Below are 17,398 nucleotides of genomic sequence, written 5' to 3' on the forward strand. Positions count from 1 at the left end.
ATCAACACCTCTGAAGTAGACGACATGTAAAGTCAATTTTACATCTTCAAATGAAAGTTAATATTACCCCATAGAAGTGGCTACAGCCATGTTTACACCTTTTATGACTAGTCTTTAAACCTGCACACAAAAATAGTATATAATGTTAAAAACATGTATTAGCATCTTTTATATTATCTTGCCTCTTTAGGCAGATGTATTTGAGGAGGGTGTTCCACAGTTTAATGGAGTCAAAGATTTTGGTTAAGTTGATTTAAACCCATGTTTTATGGTTAGTGCTGGAAGGCACTGAAGAATCACCATCAGTCTCTTCAAAAAAATGGAGAGAAACACGGGCCGATGTCAATGCACTCTCCCAAGCCACCCCCAGAATTGAGGTCCCAGTTACAATTAGTTTGCTGCATTGGGAAAGTTGTCTTTCACCAAACCCCTAAAACAGACACTTATTCTGAGTTCTGCAGCGAGAGTAGATTATCAAGCAAAAAGATTCAAGGTGGCGTTCAAAGCCGGCTTGAAGTGCATCATCCCCAGTGACTCCCCGAGAACCTCTGGCGAAGAGGTTGGAGAAGGAACATCGAGGATGGTATTGAGAACCGCTCACCAATGCATTGGCAGCACACAAAATCCAGTTGAGCCTGCAAGGAGTGCAACACCTCACAAAGTACCCAAATGCCCTCTCATTTATAATTTTATCCACAACCGGTTCACAAAACAGATGCAAGTAAGTTATATAAGAAAATAACTGCAGATGCTGGTACAAATCGATTTATTCACAAAATGCTGGAGTAACTCAGCAGGTCAGGCAGCATCTCGGGAGAGAAGGAATGGGTGACGTTTCGGGTCGAGACCCTTCTTCAGACTGATGTCTGGGGTGGGACAAAGGAAGGATATAGGTGGAGACAGGAAGATAGATGGAGATCTGGGAAGGAGGAGGGGAAGGGAGGGACAGAGGAGCTATCTGAAGTTGGAGAAGTCGACGTTCATACCACCGGGCCGCAAACTGCCCAGGCGAAATATGAGGTGCTGCTCCTCCAATTTCTGGCGGGCCTCACTATGGCACTGGAGGAGGCCCATGACAGAGAGGTCAGACTGGGAATGGGAGGGGGAGTTAAAGTGCTGGGCCACCGGGAGATCAGTTGCGTTAATGCGGACCGAGCGCAGGTGTTCAGCGAAGCGATCGCCGAGCCTGCGCTTGGTTTCGCCGATATAGATAAGTTGACATCTAGAGCAGCGGATGCAATAGATGAGGTTGGAGGAGGTGCAGGTGAACCTCTGTCTCACCTGGAAAGAATGTTTGGGTCAGTTACATGTGTTATGACCAGTGTACAAGTACAATGAGGGAGGAACTGCATGTGCTGGTTTAAACCGAAGATGGACACAAAATGCTGGAGAAACTCAGCGGGACAGGCAGCACCTCTAGAGAGTAAGAATGGGTGACGTTTCGGAACAAGATCCTTCTTCAGACTTCAGAGGGGGGAGGGGGGGAAAGAGGGGAGGGGGGAGTGGAGGAGGAGAGGGTGCTGCTTTAATAAATACACCCCCCCCCCCAGGAGGACCAATGGGAGGACCGGCGCCTGTCCCAGCATGCCCCACGCCTGACCTTCCTCCCTTGGTGCAGCGCGGCGGCAGAGAGTCCAACAGGATGGCGGTCGCCGTCGACCGCTGCAGGAGAGCTTTGGGGTCCACGACTCGCTCTCGCTGACGCGATGGACGCCCGGGGCCGACGCGAGTAGCTCCCTCTCCCGTTCCCTGTCGCCCCTCGCCCACCCATGGCCCCAGAGTACACTCCCGCCTTGGCAACGGGTCCACGGATCGGTAAGATTGCTGGGCCCGCAGGAGAGGTTTCCACCCAACGGGGGTTGCCGCGCCCGCAGCAGAGATTTGCACCCAACGGGTGCACACCCGTCTAATTTGGACTAAAATTATGCAGGAGTATGTACAAAACATAAGAAAAGCAGTGCAATGGAAGCAGCCATTGAAATCTGTTTCAGTGGTTTATTTTATTATTGTCACTTGTACAGTGAAAAACTTTTGTTTGTGTGCTATCTGGTCAAAGAAAAGACTATATATGAATACAACCAAGCCGTCCACAGATAAAGGATAAAGATACAACATTTAGTGCAAGATATAACATTGTAGTCTGAAATAGTCAAATTAAAGACAGTTCAAATGTCTTCAATGAGGTAGATGGGAGGTCAATACTGCAACCTAGTTGATGAGAGGACAGGTTGCCTGGTAACAACTGGGAAGATGCCCTGCAGTACAGCATAGGAAGAGTGAAAGTACATAACTTTTAATGTTCATTGAAGTATTAGAAGTAAGCTTTTAATGTTCATTGAAGTATTAGAAGTAAGCTTTTAATGTTCATTGAAGTATTAGAAGCAAGCTTTTAATGTTCATTGAAGTATTAGAAGCAAGCTTTTAATGTTCATTGCGCTGTTATTATAGAACTAAAAGAGTGAAATTAAAAGACAGGAAAAAGAGGGAAAATTCTGTAAGGTGGGTGATAATAGCAAAGATCTGCTGAGTACTTTGAAGTAAACCCACCATTTGCTATTCACGGACCAGGTCATCAAAATGCATTAGGTATAATATTAACATGAAAGTACACTCTTCAGTTTAAAACACTGTTTATATTCAAACAACCTTTATGATCAAATTTCCACATCAAGAAGCAATGAAGCAGGATCATCTTACTCAAGGAACATGTCTTTTTGTTGTAATTCAAACTCAGTGTTAACTCGTGATCACTTCATTGCTCAAGGAGGAACATACTAGAGCACAAAAAAGGCTGTAGGCACCAGACAGGTCGGGCAACATACAGAGGGAATTTGCAGACTATGTCCGTCCGTTCCCTTCACAGAGGCTGCTTGGCTAGCTGAGCTCCTTCAACACTCTGTGTTTTGCTCGAGATTTCAGCATCTTCGCATGTTCTTGCATCAGAACTTTCTCGACTTGTTTCTCCAATTTGCCTGGGATTTTTTTCTCCAGTCAGTTGTGTCCTTTGGGCTATCCTGAGAACATGCCAGATCCTTTATAACTGCAAGGATACTCTTACTGTTTCAGTCTAAAGGAGCTGTCAGATAAATAATTTGTCGCGAATGGAGTCTCTGTCTTTACATCAACACGAACTCCTTTAGGAAATGCAGTAACCACATGGAATCACTACTGTGTAGTGAATGGCTTGGTTCCTTTGCAAAATGAATGGTTTTTTAATGTTTCCCCTCTTCAATTAGTGTATCCACTTGCATAAGAAATGGTATCTAATATCGCAGTCTGCAATTTCCAATGCTTTCAATTGCCACAGAAAGGATTGCTATTATTGTGATCACTGGACCCTGCTACTCCCTTACAGTTAGAATTGGTGAATCAAGGTATTCATTTTGAAGTAGCATCACTTTACCACAACAACTTAGCCAAAGGCAACTTGAAGTTTTACTTGAAAAAGTTAGACAGAAGTTCACAACTTCCCTCTGTCCTCTTGGCTGTTCACAACCAGGGTCTACTAGCTAGTCAAAGGAGACACTCTGAACTGAAAATATATATTTGGCATCAGTGAGGCAACATTTAACTCTTAATATTTAAGTAAATACCACATAGGAAGTTCAAGATTTTTCAAGAATTTTCTTCATACTTGCCTTAAGGGCCTGTCCCACTTAGGTGATTTTTTTAGGCGACTGTTAAAATCGTGGCAGATCACCAAAATTTTCTTTTACCCGACGACAATGCCGAGTCAGGTCGAGATTACACCGTCTTCGGAAACATTGCGAAATTCCCACGCTGTCAATGCTTCTCCGGCGTCCTATTTTTCACTGAAATCACTGACAAGTCATAAAGTACTTGAGAGTTTTGAACTATAACATCTTGTATGGGTTACTTAAAAACCAAGCTTCACGGTAACAAGGCATAAGCTGGATTGACTTCCAGTTTACTAATGGCAGTATTAAGAAATTTAATTTTAAAAGTGGTTAAATGGATTTTTGTGCAAAGTGTGTGGGCATTCTTTGAAAATGTACGGGAGATGCATATCTGGTTTCTGGGTTGCATATCTGGGTTGGGAGACTACTTTAAATGTGATCGCTGATCGCCATAAACATCGCGAAAATTCCCACGCTTGCTTGACCGTCAAACTGTCGCCTCCAATCTACCTGTCAAATGTCCTGACGGTAAATAAATTGGTTAAACGCAAGTATTTTATGGTATCTTGAAATGACTTTACTTATTTTAATATTATGTGCTTCAAAATGCATCTAAGAGAACCTAGCAAACCTGGGGACAGCATGCGACAGCGCCCGCAATAAGCAACGATACCTGGCGACAAGTCAAATGTGAGATCCACTACGATTCTTGGAAGACTCCTCACGATCATGCCCTCGACACCCCGGCGAACTGTCGGCGACAGCCTAGTCGCCAGCAGCCGCTTTAAAATCGCCTAGGTGGGACAGGCTCTTTAGTCAGATTATTGAAAATCCACCTGCAACTCTATCTCTTACCCAACAATCAACTGATGCCTGCAACAATGTGCACTAATGCTTTGCATCTGCTGGATAAAGCAAACCAGAACTTATCCTCGCTTTTTACTCTCATTTCCCGATTCCCATTTGTGCACTGGGAATGATTATTGAAATAAAACTTCACATATTAAACAAGTTTGCCAAGAAAATAATCTATATTGCATTCACGTGTTCCTTTTGAGTAAGCCGCATAAATCCAGTGTATATTTCTGTACTACCTCAAAAGAAATTGCAGACTAAATGTATCTACAAAAAAAAAAAAATTGAATCTGGTCTTGCTTACAAAGCACAAGTATTTGTTTCCTGTCTTCATGCCTTTGCAGTGATGTCATCTTGCTGACCCAACACCCCTATCCAGAGATAGACACAAAAAGCTGGAGTAACTCAGCGGGACTGGCAACATCTCTGGAGAGAAGGAATGGGTGACGCTTCGGGTCGAGACCCTTCTTCCATACCCTGGTCCAGCCACATCTGGCTAAACTCGCATTCATATCCTATAAATCACTGGAGTGCAAAAATGGAGACCTAATTTGTACAGATTTGGTCTGCAGAAAATGAAAAGGAAGTATTTTGCCCACAAAGTTAGGACTTTTCATAAACGCCCATCAACTCATTTCAGTGGCTTACACAGAAATAACAAAGGAATTCAGAAATATGCAGCTGGTCAGGCAGCAACTGTGGAGAGAGAATCAGGGAATCTTTCAGCATGATGAAAGAGATCAGAAGATGGAAAAGTTGAAAGTTATGTTGCAACAGGGAGGTAGAGAGAATGCCTGTGAGATTGCCTTGGGGGCAATGGGAAACCGAGAGACACAACACAGCACATATAGAATAAAAGAGAATGCTGGCAATACAAACAGCCATGATAAACAAAATCCCTATATTTATCCTGTCAGGCCCCATAAAATGTTGTACATATCAATATCACCATTAGTTTGAAACTTAAGGCAGTCTAGGCTCAGTGTGCTTAATCTCTCACACAATCACACAATGATCAGCCATGATCACATTGAATGGCGGTGCTGGCTCGAAGGGCCGAATGGCCTACTCCTGCACCTATTGTCTATTGTTTAATATACATGCTTTTAGAAATCAACCTAGTCATAACGTTGTACAGCAAAGGAACAGGCCCTGCAGCCCAAGTCTTCCATGCCAACCAAAGTGTCTTCCTGAGACAGTCCAATTTGCCTTCATTTTGCATGTGTCCTTTTAAATCTATCCCATCCAAGTACTGTCCAAATATCTTTTAGGCACTGTAAGCGTATCCAGCTCTACTACTTCCTCGGTTCATTCTGGTGAACTTCCACTGAGATAGAACAACATTTTTTACACCAGGTGACCAGATCTGGATACAATCTTCCAGGTAAGATCTCATGAGGATCGTATATAGTAGGAACAAGGCCATTATATTCAAATCTTCTTGGTATAAAGGACAGCAGATGTGTTTTCTTCATTGCTTACTGTACCAGCAGGTTAACTGTGAAAGAGTCAGCTACCAACACAATCAGGAATGATTCTTTACCACCATATTGTTTTGCAATAACTTCTTCAGCTCATATATACTTGTGAGAAATGGACACTTGCCATGCTTGTTGATCACAGACAAAACTCTTCTGTGAAGTCACAGCCATTACAGACAAGGCAAAGGTTGTCCAACAGGGGTTCAAAGTCCAAAGTCCGGTCAGTCCGCTTGCTCGATGTACTGGTCCAGTTCCCATGAACCAACATCCCTCTTCTCCCCTCGCCCGGCCATCTTGGTGTCCCAGGGGTGCCTCCTGCAGCCGACCTTGAAGGCGCTGGAAGCATTACCCCAGTTCACTCTCCTACTGCCCCTCGCTCCTCACCTCCAATGGCTCCAGCTCCCTCCTGGTTAGGCCCTCCGCCGAGCATTCGGGCAAGGTCGCGACGAGCCTCCAGCCGGCACCTCAAGAAGGCCTCCATCGAGCAGCACCAAGAGAAAGATTCAATACATAGATGGTGCATGGAGGAAGATAATGGGTATCTTTAAAACCCATCATGGAAGTTACACACCTTTATTGTCCCTTTAGCATCCTTCCTAGTGATGCCTCAACTTCCTACCAACCACACAGCTCATCATTACCCCCTTCTTCAGCTTTCAGTTAATGACATTTGCAGAATTAGTCCACAACCAAACTCCATTAAAAGGTCAAAATAACTCAAAACTGTTTTCTCTTTCTACAGATGCCAACTGACCTGCTGACTACCTACTGTGCGTCCTTAAATTGCCCAAATTAGTCACTACAATACCTAATAGTCATTGCTCTAAGGCACTCAAGAACAAATTGCATGAAAGGCACAATAGAGATTTTCTCCCAAAGTACTTAGAAAAGTAGAATTCAATGCAGATCAAAAGCAGCCAGTATTTATGAACATATCTTTTTTGCACAAGTCTCCTCACTCGAAGGAATATGTCAGGAAAACTATTAAAGGCTCATTTTGCCCGAAATGATGGACCCAGGTTTGACTACTTTCTGATGACAAACATTAAAGGTTTAGACAAACTGAAGTTTGCCATCTATCCTTGATGGTGCAATAAGGTTTGCTGGTTGGGATAGACACATTTCCGACCATTTGACATCATTGAGCAGCAAAACAATTTCTGTATGACTTGATAAGAAGAATATGAGGCATGGCTTTAGACTTGATTTAAAGACTTAAATCAGATGATAATACAATCCAGATGTGAAACCTGGGAACGAGGAAATGCAGATGCTGGTTTACACAAAAAGACACAAAGTGATATAATAACAGCTGGACAGGAGGCATCTCTGCAGAACATAGAGAGGTGACCTGTTGAGTTACTGCAAACTGAAGAGTCCCGACCAGAAACATCATCCATCCAAGTTCTCCAGAGATGCTGCCTGACCCGCTGAATTACTCCAGCATTCTGTGTCTTTCTCTATATTGTGCCCTTTGCTCTCTACCTATAGCTCTTGAGGTTACTTGTTACTCCAGCACTGCGTGTCCAGGTGAGGAATTTTCGCGTTTAGATATAAAGAACCAAACTGAATAGATACAGATCTGAGAGCACAAGTTTGTTTAAAAATATTTAATGCGTTTTTGTTCCTGCAAACGTAAACTGAAAAACTTCACTGGCAAATGTAGAGAAATGCAAGGACGGTCATGGAAAGTACACAAACGGAGCATTTGGAAAGCATTCAAGACATTTAGTTGCTGAATTACGTGCTACTTTACATGCAAACGATCCAGCTGATTGTCCAGATTTATTTTTGTAAACGGACAATTTCTGAAGTAGACACTTTCGTCTTGTACAGACAACATCGGACGATGAAAACCCATCAATACAGCAGACTCCGCTTCTGGCCACAATAAGTTAACTTGCAACTTCAGAGCACAGGGACCTTTTGTCTCAGGTGCAGTGAGATGTAAACTAACAGCAAACAGATCCCTCCTTTCTTCCATGTAAATATAGTGCTGGAAACTACTGTTTCTCTCTTTAGGGGATTGTTTATCCGGTTGGAAGAAACAAACACAGTTTTAAATCGTTCGGGGAGGTTACCCAACAAGTCTTCAATACCACCTAGCGAATATATATATATATATATATATTCTGTCGATAGCAGGGAAATAATTAAAGGTCTGAGATTAAAGTTTTATCTCACACTTCAGTTATCTGACGCTCTTTGCAAATTAGATATCAACAATATAAAACTTGGTCTACAAATGACAATATTAAAAGACAAGCCAGCTTCAGATTTAAATGGAAATCCATGGGAAATCAACAGCATTAGCAGTTTACCAACATCTAACCTGGTTTCCAAGTTGATTTTTAGGGATGGGAAATTTATTCCAGGAGGAAACTCTGAGAAACTTGGTTCACCAAGACAAGTTATTCTTTTTTTTTTTTTTTTTTAAAGAACAATACACGAATATTTAAAGTTGCTCACCTTTAGGGATGCTCGGCTGCTCTGAAGCCGAGGAGTTTGCGAGAAACAGGGTTATTAGAAGCCGGAGGAGAGGGAGCAAGCGGCGGTGCATGGTCATCTCCGTCCGTCCGTCCGTCCAGCCGACCGACCGCTTGACTGACTGACTGTCTGACTGAGGGAGGGACAAGGCGGCCGCCCCCGGGCGCGCTCGCGCGGAAGCCGCGGGCACGCGCGCCCCAAGTTCACTCCAGGCAGGGGGGGAAAAAAAAACTTGTGCAAACTATTTCTGCTCCGCCCGGCCGAAAGCTCACTCTGTCAGGCTGCAACCCGCAAACTTGCAGCCAACTCCCCTCGTTCGGCTGCTTCACGCCGAGTTTTGCCGGTGAAGTTGGGAGACTGGGACGAGGGAGGGCTCCGGACTGCTGGTCCCACCTATCTCCACTGTCAGTCAGACCGAGTCCCAATCATTCCTAAACTTTGAAGACAGGCAAAGCAAAATTAATTGCTGGAGGAACTCGGCGGGCCAGACAGCACCAGTGGAGTCAAGTCGAGTTTTTTTGTCATATGCAAAAATACAATGAAGTATTTTGTCTTTTATGACTGTTTGGCAGATCAATTTCTCTCCTGGGATAAATAAAGTTCTATTGTATCGGAGCTACAATGAAAATCCTGCTTGCAGCAGCAACGCAGGCACATAGACTGCACACAAAAACATATTATACATACATCACAATACATTCCACAGGACAGTGAAAATGGAGTGCAAAAATACACAATTAGAGAACATGTCTACTCCATTGCCGAGGTGGGATTAGGCTTGTGCAGGAAGTTTCAAGAACCTGATCGTTCTTGGAAAGTAGCTGTTCTTGATGCAGCTGTTCAGATGCAGTATCTCTCTTGTGCATTTTTTTGCATTAATCCAGATCTGTTGAGTAACCAAATATCAATAATACCGGTGCAAAGAAATAGAAGGGAGACACAAAATGCTGGAGTAACTCAGCAGTACAGGCAGCATCTCTGGAGAGAAGGAATGGGTGACGTTTCGGGTCGAAACCCTTCTTCAGACTGATGTCAGGGGAGTGGGCGGGACAGAGATAGAATGTAGTCGCAGACAGGAAGACTAGTGGGAGAACTGGGAAGGGAGAGGGGATGACGAGAGAGGGAAAATAAGGGCTATTTGAAGTTAGAGAAGTCAATGTTCATACCGCTGGGGCGTAAGCTACCCAAGCGAAATTTGAGGTGCTGTTCCTCCAATTTGTGCTGGGCCTCACTTTGACAATGGAGGAGGCCCAGGACAGAAAGGTCAGATTGGGAATGGGAGGGGGAGTTAAAGTGCTGAGCAACCAGGATATCAGGTAGGTTAAAGCAGACTGAGCGGAGGTGTTCAGCGAAACGATCGCCGAGCCTGCGCTTAGACTCACCGATATACTGTAGTTGACACCTGGAACAGTGGATACAGTAGATGAGGTTGGAGGAGGTGCAAGTGGACCTCTACCTCCTGCGTCTCATGTGGTCGTCTGTGACAATCCCACAAAGATCACTTTCATGAGAGAGGTACTCATTAACATCAGATATACGTTACCTCCAAACATTGTTCTGGATTTCTCTCACTCGCTGGATTATTTGGACATACTTGTCGGCGGGGATCCAGCTGTGTTCAAGGTCTTGAGACGGAGGAGGACCCGGGGGAAGCACTCTGGAGCACTCACCCGACTCCGGCGACGAGGATTACGCACACCACTCCCGAGTATATTCCTCGCAAATCTATGTTCTCTCAGCAACAAAGTGGACGAACTAAAACTCCTGTGCCAAACAAACAATGGACTTCTCTCGAGCCGCTGCCCTGTGCTTCACCAAGACCTGGTTGTGTGAATCAACCCCGGACAATGCGCTGCAACTGGCTGGCTTTCAACTACACAGAGTGGACCGCGAAGCGGTGTTATGCTCTGGAGCACACAGGAACTGGACTCAAACGCACGACTCACACACAAGAGTCAATTTGGAGAAAATAAAGGCGTTCTTTAATTTTCACATTAAAGAACACTGCGATTCAAACCAAAAACTCTAAACTTACTCAGCTATAAAAACATTAGTTACAAAAATTACTTACTAGCTATACTACGACCGAGAGCACATGAATCACAATACGAACTGGCACAGGACAAAGGGAGGCGTGGACTATATATACATGAGGTAAGGGCACACAGGTGGAAACAATCAAGGCGGGGCTGACAATTACAATGGCAAGAAGTCAAGGGACCTGAAATGAGAATCTAAACACAGAACATGACACAAGACTAACAGATATGACGGGACATTACAGTACCCCCCCCCTTTAGGACCGACTCCTGACGGTCCAGGCTGGTCAGGATGAGTCTTGTCAAAGTCCTTGATCAAAGTTTTGTCCAAAATGAAGCTGGCAGGAATCCAGCACCTCTCCTCAGGACCGTAGCCTTCCCAGTCGACCAGAAACTGGCGACCGCGACCTCTCTTGCGGACTGCAAGAAGTGCCTTAACTGTGTAGACCGGACCACCGTCGACGAGCCGGGGGGGTGGAGGGGGCTTGGAGGCGGGCACGAGTGCACTTTCCTTGACCGGTTTTATTTTGCGGATGTGGAATGTAGAGTGAACCCTTAATGACCTGGGGAGTTGTAGACGGACCGAAACAGGGTTAATGACTTTCGAAATGGGAAATGGACCCACGAACCTTGGAGCCAGCTTTCTGGCATGGACGTGAAGTGGCAAGTCCTTTGTAGACAGCCATACCTTCTGGCCTGGGCGATAATGCGGAGCGGATCTGCGGTGGCGGTCGGCTGCCGCTTTCATCCGGGACTGACCCCGGAGTAGAACCCTCCGAGCTCCGTCCCAGATTCGGCGACAGCGTCGGATCATGGCGTGGGCAGAAGGCACCGTCACCTCACCCTCATAAGCCAAGAACAAGGGGGGCTGGTAGCCGTAGGCACACTGGAAGGGTGTGAGTCCCATGGCAGCCGTAGGAAGCGTGTTGCGTGCGTACTCGACCCAGATGAGATGTTCGCTCCAGGTGGTCTGGTTCTGCGCGATCAGACAGCGCAAGCAGGTCTCGAGCTCCTGGTTCATCCGCTCAGTCTGGCCATTGGATTGCGGATGGTAACCAGAAGACAGGCTGACGGTGGCACCTATGAGGGAACAAAACTCACTCCAAAACTTGGACACAAACTGAGGACCTCGGTCCGAGACAATGTCTGTAGGGAAACCATGGATACGGAAAACATGAGACATCATTACCTCTGCCGTCTCTTTGGCAGAAGGGAGCTTGGCCACAGCGATAAAATGTACCATCTTTGAAAATCGGTCTACCACCGTCAGGACAGTTGTGTTACCTTTGGAGGCCGGCAACCCAGTAACAAAGTCAATGGAGATGTGGGACCAGGGCCTCTAAGGGACTGAAAGTGGGTGCAGCAGGCCCGCTTGGGCTTGTCTGGAGGGCTTGCTCCTTGCACAGACAGGGCAGGCGGCCACATATTCAGCTACATCCTTCTCAAGTGAAGGCCACCAAAAACGCTGTTTAACCACAAAAACAGTTCTCGGCACCTGGATGGCATGTGAGCAGGGACGTGTGAGCCCAGTGGATTACCTGGGGGCGCAATGTCACAGGAACAAACAAACAGTTAGTAGGACAGCCACTCGGTGCTGGAGTCTCATCATTAGCCTGCTTCACATCTGTTTCGATCTGCCAAGACACCGCTCCTACCACACGGTTAAGTGGCAGGATGGGTTCGGTTTCTCTGGTATCAGGTTCAGGGTCATAAAGTCGGGACAGGGCGTCTGGTTTTGTGTTCTGGGAACCGGGCCTGTAAGACAGAGAAAAGTTGAACCTACTAAAAAACAGAGTCCATCTGGCCTGACGTGAGTTGAGTCTCTTGGCTTTACGGATGTATCCCAGGTTCTTGTGATCTGTCCATACCAGAAAAGGCTGCTCGGCCCCCTCCAGCCAGTGCCTCCACTCCCCCAATGCGGCTCTGACCGCCAGCAGTTCTTTGTTTCCGACATCGTAATTTTTTTCTGCGGGGGTCAACTTACGTGACAGGTAGGCGCAGGGATGAATCCGGTTGTCCTTCTCTGCTCTCTGGGAAAGTACCGCCCCAATCCCCTCGTTGGAGGCATCCACCTCCACAATGAACTGTCTCTGGGGATCTGGGATGGTCAGAACAGGAGCGTTGGTGAACAATGTTTTGAGGCGCAGGAAGGCGGCTTCGGCCTGAGGATTCCACTGGAACTGGGTCTTGGAAGACGTGAGAGAGTGCAGAGGAGCAGCAACAGCACTGAAGTCTCTAATAAAACGTCTGTAAAAGTTTGCAAATCCGAGAAACTGTTGCACCTTCTTTCTGTTAGTGGGGGAGGGCCAATTGGCCACCGCACTGACCTTACCAGGGTCCATCTGGATGTGGTCGGCCGATATAATGTAGCCCAGAAAGGACATTGTGTCTGCGTGGAAGTCGCACTTCTCGGCCTTCACATACAGACGGTTAGCTAAGAGCTTCTGCAACACACACTTGACATGACGCTCATGAGACTATGTCTGGAGAGAAGATAAGAATGTCATCAAGGTAGACAAAAACACACTCATTGAGAAATTCCCTGAGGATCTCGTTCATAAAAGCTTGGAAGACTGCGGGGGCATTGGTTAACCCGAACGGCATCACCAAATACTCGTAGTGCCCGTTAGGGTTGTTAAACCCAGTTTTCCACTCATCCCCCTCTCTGATTCTCACTGGATGGTATGCATTCCTTAAGTTTAGTTTAGTGAATACTTTGGCTTTGTGCAACAGTTCAAAAGCAGAAGACATCAAAGGAAGTGGGTAACGATTCTTGATCGTAATCTCGTTTAGGAAGCTGTAATCTACGCAGGGACGAAGTGACCCATCTTTCTTGCCCACAAAGAAAAACCCCGTGCCTGCTGCCGAGGAGGACGGGCGAATAATGCCCGTCCTCAGGGAGGACTCAATGTACTCCTCCATCGCCTTCCTCTCGGGGCCGTATATGGAGTACAGTCGCCCCTTGGGAATAGGGGCCCCTGGCAGCAGGTTGATAGCGCAGTCGAAAGGTCGATGAGGAGGTAGGGTGGTGGCCCTGGACTTGTTGAACACCTCCTTCAGTTCATGGTAACATGGTGGAACCTTCGACAGATCGGGATAGTCATCATCATCATTAGAAATCTTTATTTCTTCAGATTTAAGAACATTTATTCCCAAAACCGCCCCGATCTTCCCGTAACTCACCCCTTTGTTCACTGGTTCAACAAGACATGATTATGTGCACTCATCCCCCCATCATCTGATCTTACCAGATCGCCAATCAATCTGAGGATTGTGTTTCTGCAGCCAAGGGAAACCAAAGACCAAGGGATGTTGAGCTGAGTCAAACAAGTGAAAAGACATTATCTCCACATGGTTAGCATTGAACATGACTTTGACAGGTTCTGTACGATGAGTTATCTCAAACAACTGACGTCCATCTAAAGCGCTCGCCACAATAGGTTGCAACAAGGGCACAGATTTAACCTTACACGATCGAGCTAGAGTCCAGTCCATGAGACTCTCGTCGGCTCCGGAGTCGATCAAAACCCCCCGAGTCACAATTTGCTGATTCAGAGTGAGGGTGGCCTGTGTCAGAGGTCGAGGAGGTAAGTCCGAAACGGGGAATTGGCTCACCAGTGTCCTCCTTTTCACTGGTGAGCCACCCCTTTTACCGAGCAGTCAGCCAGACGGTGTCCTTGTTGACCGCAGTAAAAGCAGGCTCCGTCCTTCAGGCGGCGCTGTCGCTGCTCCGGAGTCAGCCTGGTTCGTCCTAGCTGCATGGGTTCCTCCGACGGCTGAGAGGACGCTGTTTTCTCCAGCCAGCGATGGACAGGGAACGATGACTTCTTCGGTGTGAAGGACCCGGAGGAGCGCCCCTGGTGATTGGGAGGACGATCAGCAGCCTGGTGTCTTTCCTTTTCCTTTATCCTGTTATCGACACGAATAGCCCTGGTAATTAATGTCTCTAGATCACTGGGTAACTCAAAAGGTGAAAGTCTGTCCTTTATAGCCTCCGACAACCCATTCATGAATGCATCCACTTGTGCAGGCATATTCCACCCACTGTCTGTTGCAAGGGTTCGGAAGTCAATGGCATAGTCTATCACTGGGCGAGTGTTCTGTTTTAGCTGCAGTAAGACTCGGGAAGCTTCCTTAGCAGAGGAAGTGTGATCAAAAATACTGCTAAATGTTCTTTGGAAGAGGTCTAGATCCTGACAGACTGTGGAGCCCCGAGACCACTCCACAGTGGCCCATGCTGCGGCTCGTCCCGTCAAATGGGACACAATAAATGCTACCCTGGCCTGGTCTGAGGGGAAGTGTGCAGGGTTATGCTTGAAGTGGAGATCACATTGTACAAGGAATGATCTACAATTCTCCGAGTCTCCAGAGAACTTATCTGGTGAAGCCAGGCGTAGAATCAGCGTGGGGTTCGCAGGCGTGGCCAGAACAGCAGGCGGATGGCCGGCTGAAGGTTCAACGTGAGCCAGTTGAGAAGCTGCCGAGGTTGGGTCGAGACGAGCACGAACCTGATGGAGTTGTACAGCGAGGTGGTTAATCTGGGTCGTCACTGATGACTGGAACTCACCTTGTCTATCGTTCAGCTCGCGCACCCCGTGACTGACTGATCGCAGCTGCTCCTCCTGGTGCTGGATCTTAGTGCCCTGGTTGGTAAGGGCTGATTTCCAAATCTTAGAGTCGGCTGAGTCCATATTATGGCCAGTTCGTTCTGTTATGCTCTGGGGCACACAGGAACTGGACTCAAACGCACGACTCACACACAAGAGTCAATTTGGAGAAAATAAAGGTGTTCTTTAATTTTCACATTAAAGAACACTGCGATTCGAACCAAAAACTCTAAACTTACTCAGCTACAAAAACATTAGTTACAAATATTACTTACTAGCTATACTACGACCGCGAGCACATGAATCACAATACGAACTGGCACAGGACAAAGGGAGGCGTGGACTATATATACATGAGGTAAGGGCACACAGGTGGAAACAATCAAGGCGGGGCTGACAATTACAATGGCAAGAAGTCAAGGGACCTGAAATGAGAATCTAAACACAGAACATGACACAAGACTAACAGATATGACGGGACATTACAAGCGGAGAAATCAAGAGTAGGTGAAGTATGGTTCTATACTAATCAGGACTGGTGCAGCGACATTACCGTACTGTCTAACTTCTGTTCTCCTAATCAGGAATCTTTTTTTATAAATTGCAAACCCTTTTATTCTCCGAGGGGATTTACCTCTTTTATTTTCGCTGGAGTTTACATCACCCACCCAAGCCTGCATACGTGAGGAGCAAACGCAACTCGCTGACCAGGTAATGAGAGTAGAGAGTGACTTCCCGGACTTCATGGTCATTGTTTTGGGGGATTTTAACAAGGTTAACCTCAGCCCAGGGCTTCCAAAATACAGACATCATGTTACCGGCTCCACCCGAGGGGAGAGAACACTTGGTCGTTGTTATACTACAATCAAGAACGCATATCGCTCTGTTCCCCATGCAGCTCTGGGACTCTCTGATCACTGTTTAGTTCACCTTATTCCAACCTTCAGGCAGAAACTAAAATCTGCTAAACTTGTGGTCAAAACAACGAAAAAAGTGGACAAGTGAGGGCATTGAAAACCTACAGCCCTGCTTTGACTGTGTTGATTGGAATGTGTTCAGGGAAGCAACCACAAGCCTCGTTGAATATACAAACACTCTGACATCATATGTCAGCTTTTGTGAGGACAGTTGCATTCCCACTAGGACCCGGTTCAATTTCAACAATGACAAGCCTTGGTTTACAGCTCCGCCAGTCTAAAGATGAGGCCTACAGGAGCGGGGATGCAGACCTCTACAGGCAGGCCAAGTAAAAGCTGAGAAGAGGAATCAGAGCTGCCAAGGAAAGGTATGCTGAGAAGTTGAGGAGCAAGTTCCCAGCTAATGACTCATCTTCAGTGTGGAAGGGCTTGCAAGAAATCACCAGCTACAAGAGGAGAATCCCCTGCTCCTTGGACAATCATCAGCTCACCAACGTCCTGAACGAGTTCTACTGCAGGTTTGATAGTCAGAAACATAACCCCCTCCCCAATCACCACTTCACACTCACTGACAGCCTGACTCCAGTCTGCAAAGACTGGGCCCTCCTCCACTATCCATCCCCTCCTTGTTGCCCAACATCAGTCTGGCCACTTCTCCATCACTAACAATAGCTATTGAGGAGGTGGAGAGGCTATTCAGGAGACAGAAAAGGCAGAAATCTCCAGGACCGGACAATGTTTCCCGCTCTACCCTCAAGCTCTGTGCTGAACAACTACACAGACATTTTCAAACAGTCCCTGAAAACCTGCACTGTCCCTGCCTGTTCCAAAGTCATCACTATTGTTCCTCTACCCCAAATAGCCAAGGATTACTGGTCTTAATGACTACAGGCCTGTCGCACTGTCCTCTGTACTCATGAAGACCCTTGAAAGACGTGCTGGCCCACCTGAAAAACATCACAAAACCCCTGCTGGACCCCCTGCAGTTTGCATACCGGGCCAATAGATCAGTGGATGACACAGTCAACTTAGGCCTGCACTTCATCCTCCCGCATCTAGACTGCCAGAGGACCAATGCAAGGATTTTGTTTGTGGATTTTAGCTCTGCATTTAACACCATTGTGCCAGAGCTACTACACCCCAAACTCTTCCAGCTGACTGTGCCTGAACCCCTCTGTCAGTGGATCATCAACTTCCTGACAGACAAGAAGAAACATGTGAGGCTGGGAAAGCACATCTCGGACCCACTGACCCTCAGCATAGGAGCACCGCAAGGCTGCGAACTCTCCCCTCTCCTTTACTCTCTCGACACAAATGACTCCACCTCCGCAGACTCCTCTGTCAAGCTTCTCAAGTTTGCGGATGACGCAACCC

At 46.6% G+C, this 17,398-nt stretch overlaps 1 protein-coding gene across 2 annotated transcripts in view; it reads right to left on the minus strand.

Moving 5' to 3' along the window:
* LOC144599479 (procollagen-lysine,2-oxoglutarate 5-dioxygenase 2-like) overlaps positions 1-8,769 on the minus strand; it is a 121,017-nt gene extending 112,248 nt beyond the window's left edge. For both annotated transcript variants that reach the window (XM_078410433.1, XM_078410432.1), the window contains exon 1: positions 8,444-8,769. In XM_078410433.1, the coding sequence (XP_078266559.1) occupies positions 8,444-8,540 (97 nt within the window). In that variant the 5' untranslated portion in view covers positions 8,541-8,769. The remainder of the gene's footprint in view (positions 1-8,443) is intronic.
* Between the last annotated feature and the right edge of the window lie 8,629 nt (positions 8,770-17,398).

The sequence above is a fragment of the Rhinoraja longicauda genome, chromosome 13, assembly GCF_053455715.1.
Source record: "Rhinoraja longicauda isolate Sanriku21f chromosome 13, sRhiLon1.1, whole genome shotgun sequence".
Taxonomy (NCBI): domain Eukaryota; kingdom Metazoa; phylum Chordata; class Chondrichthyes; order Rajiformes; family Arhynchobatidae; genus Rhinoraja; species Rhinoraja longicauda.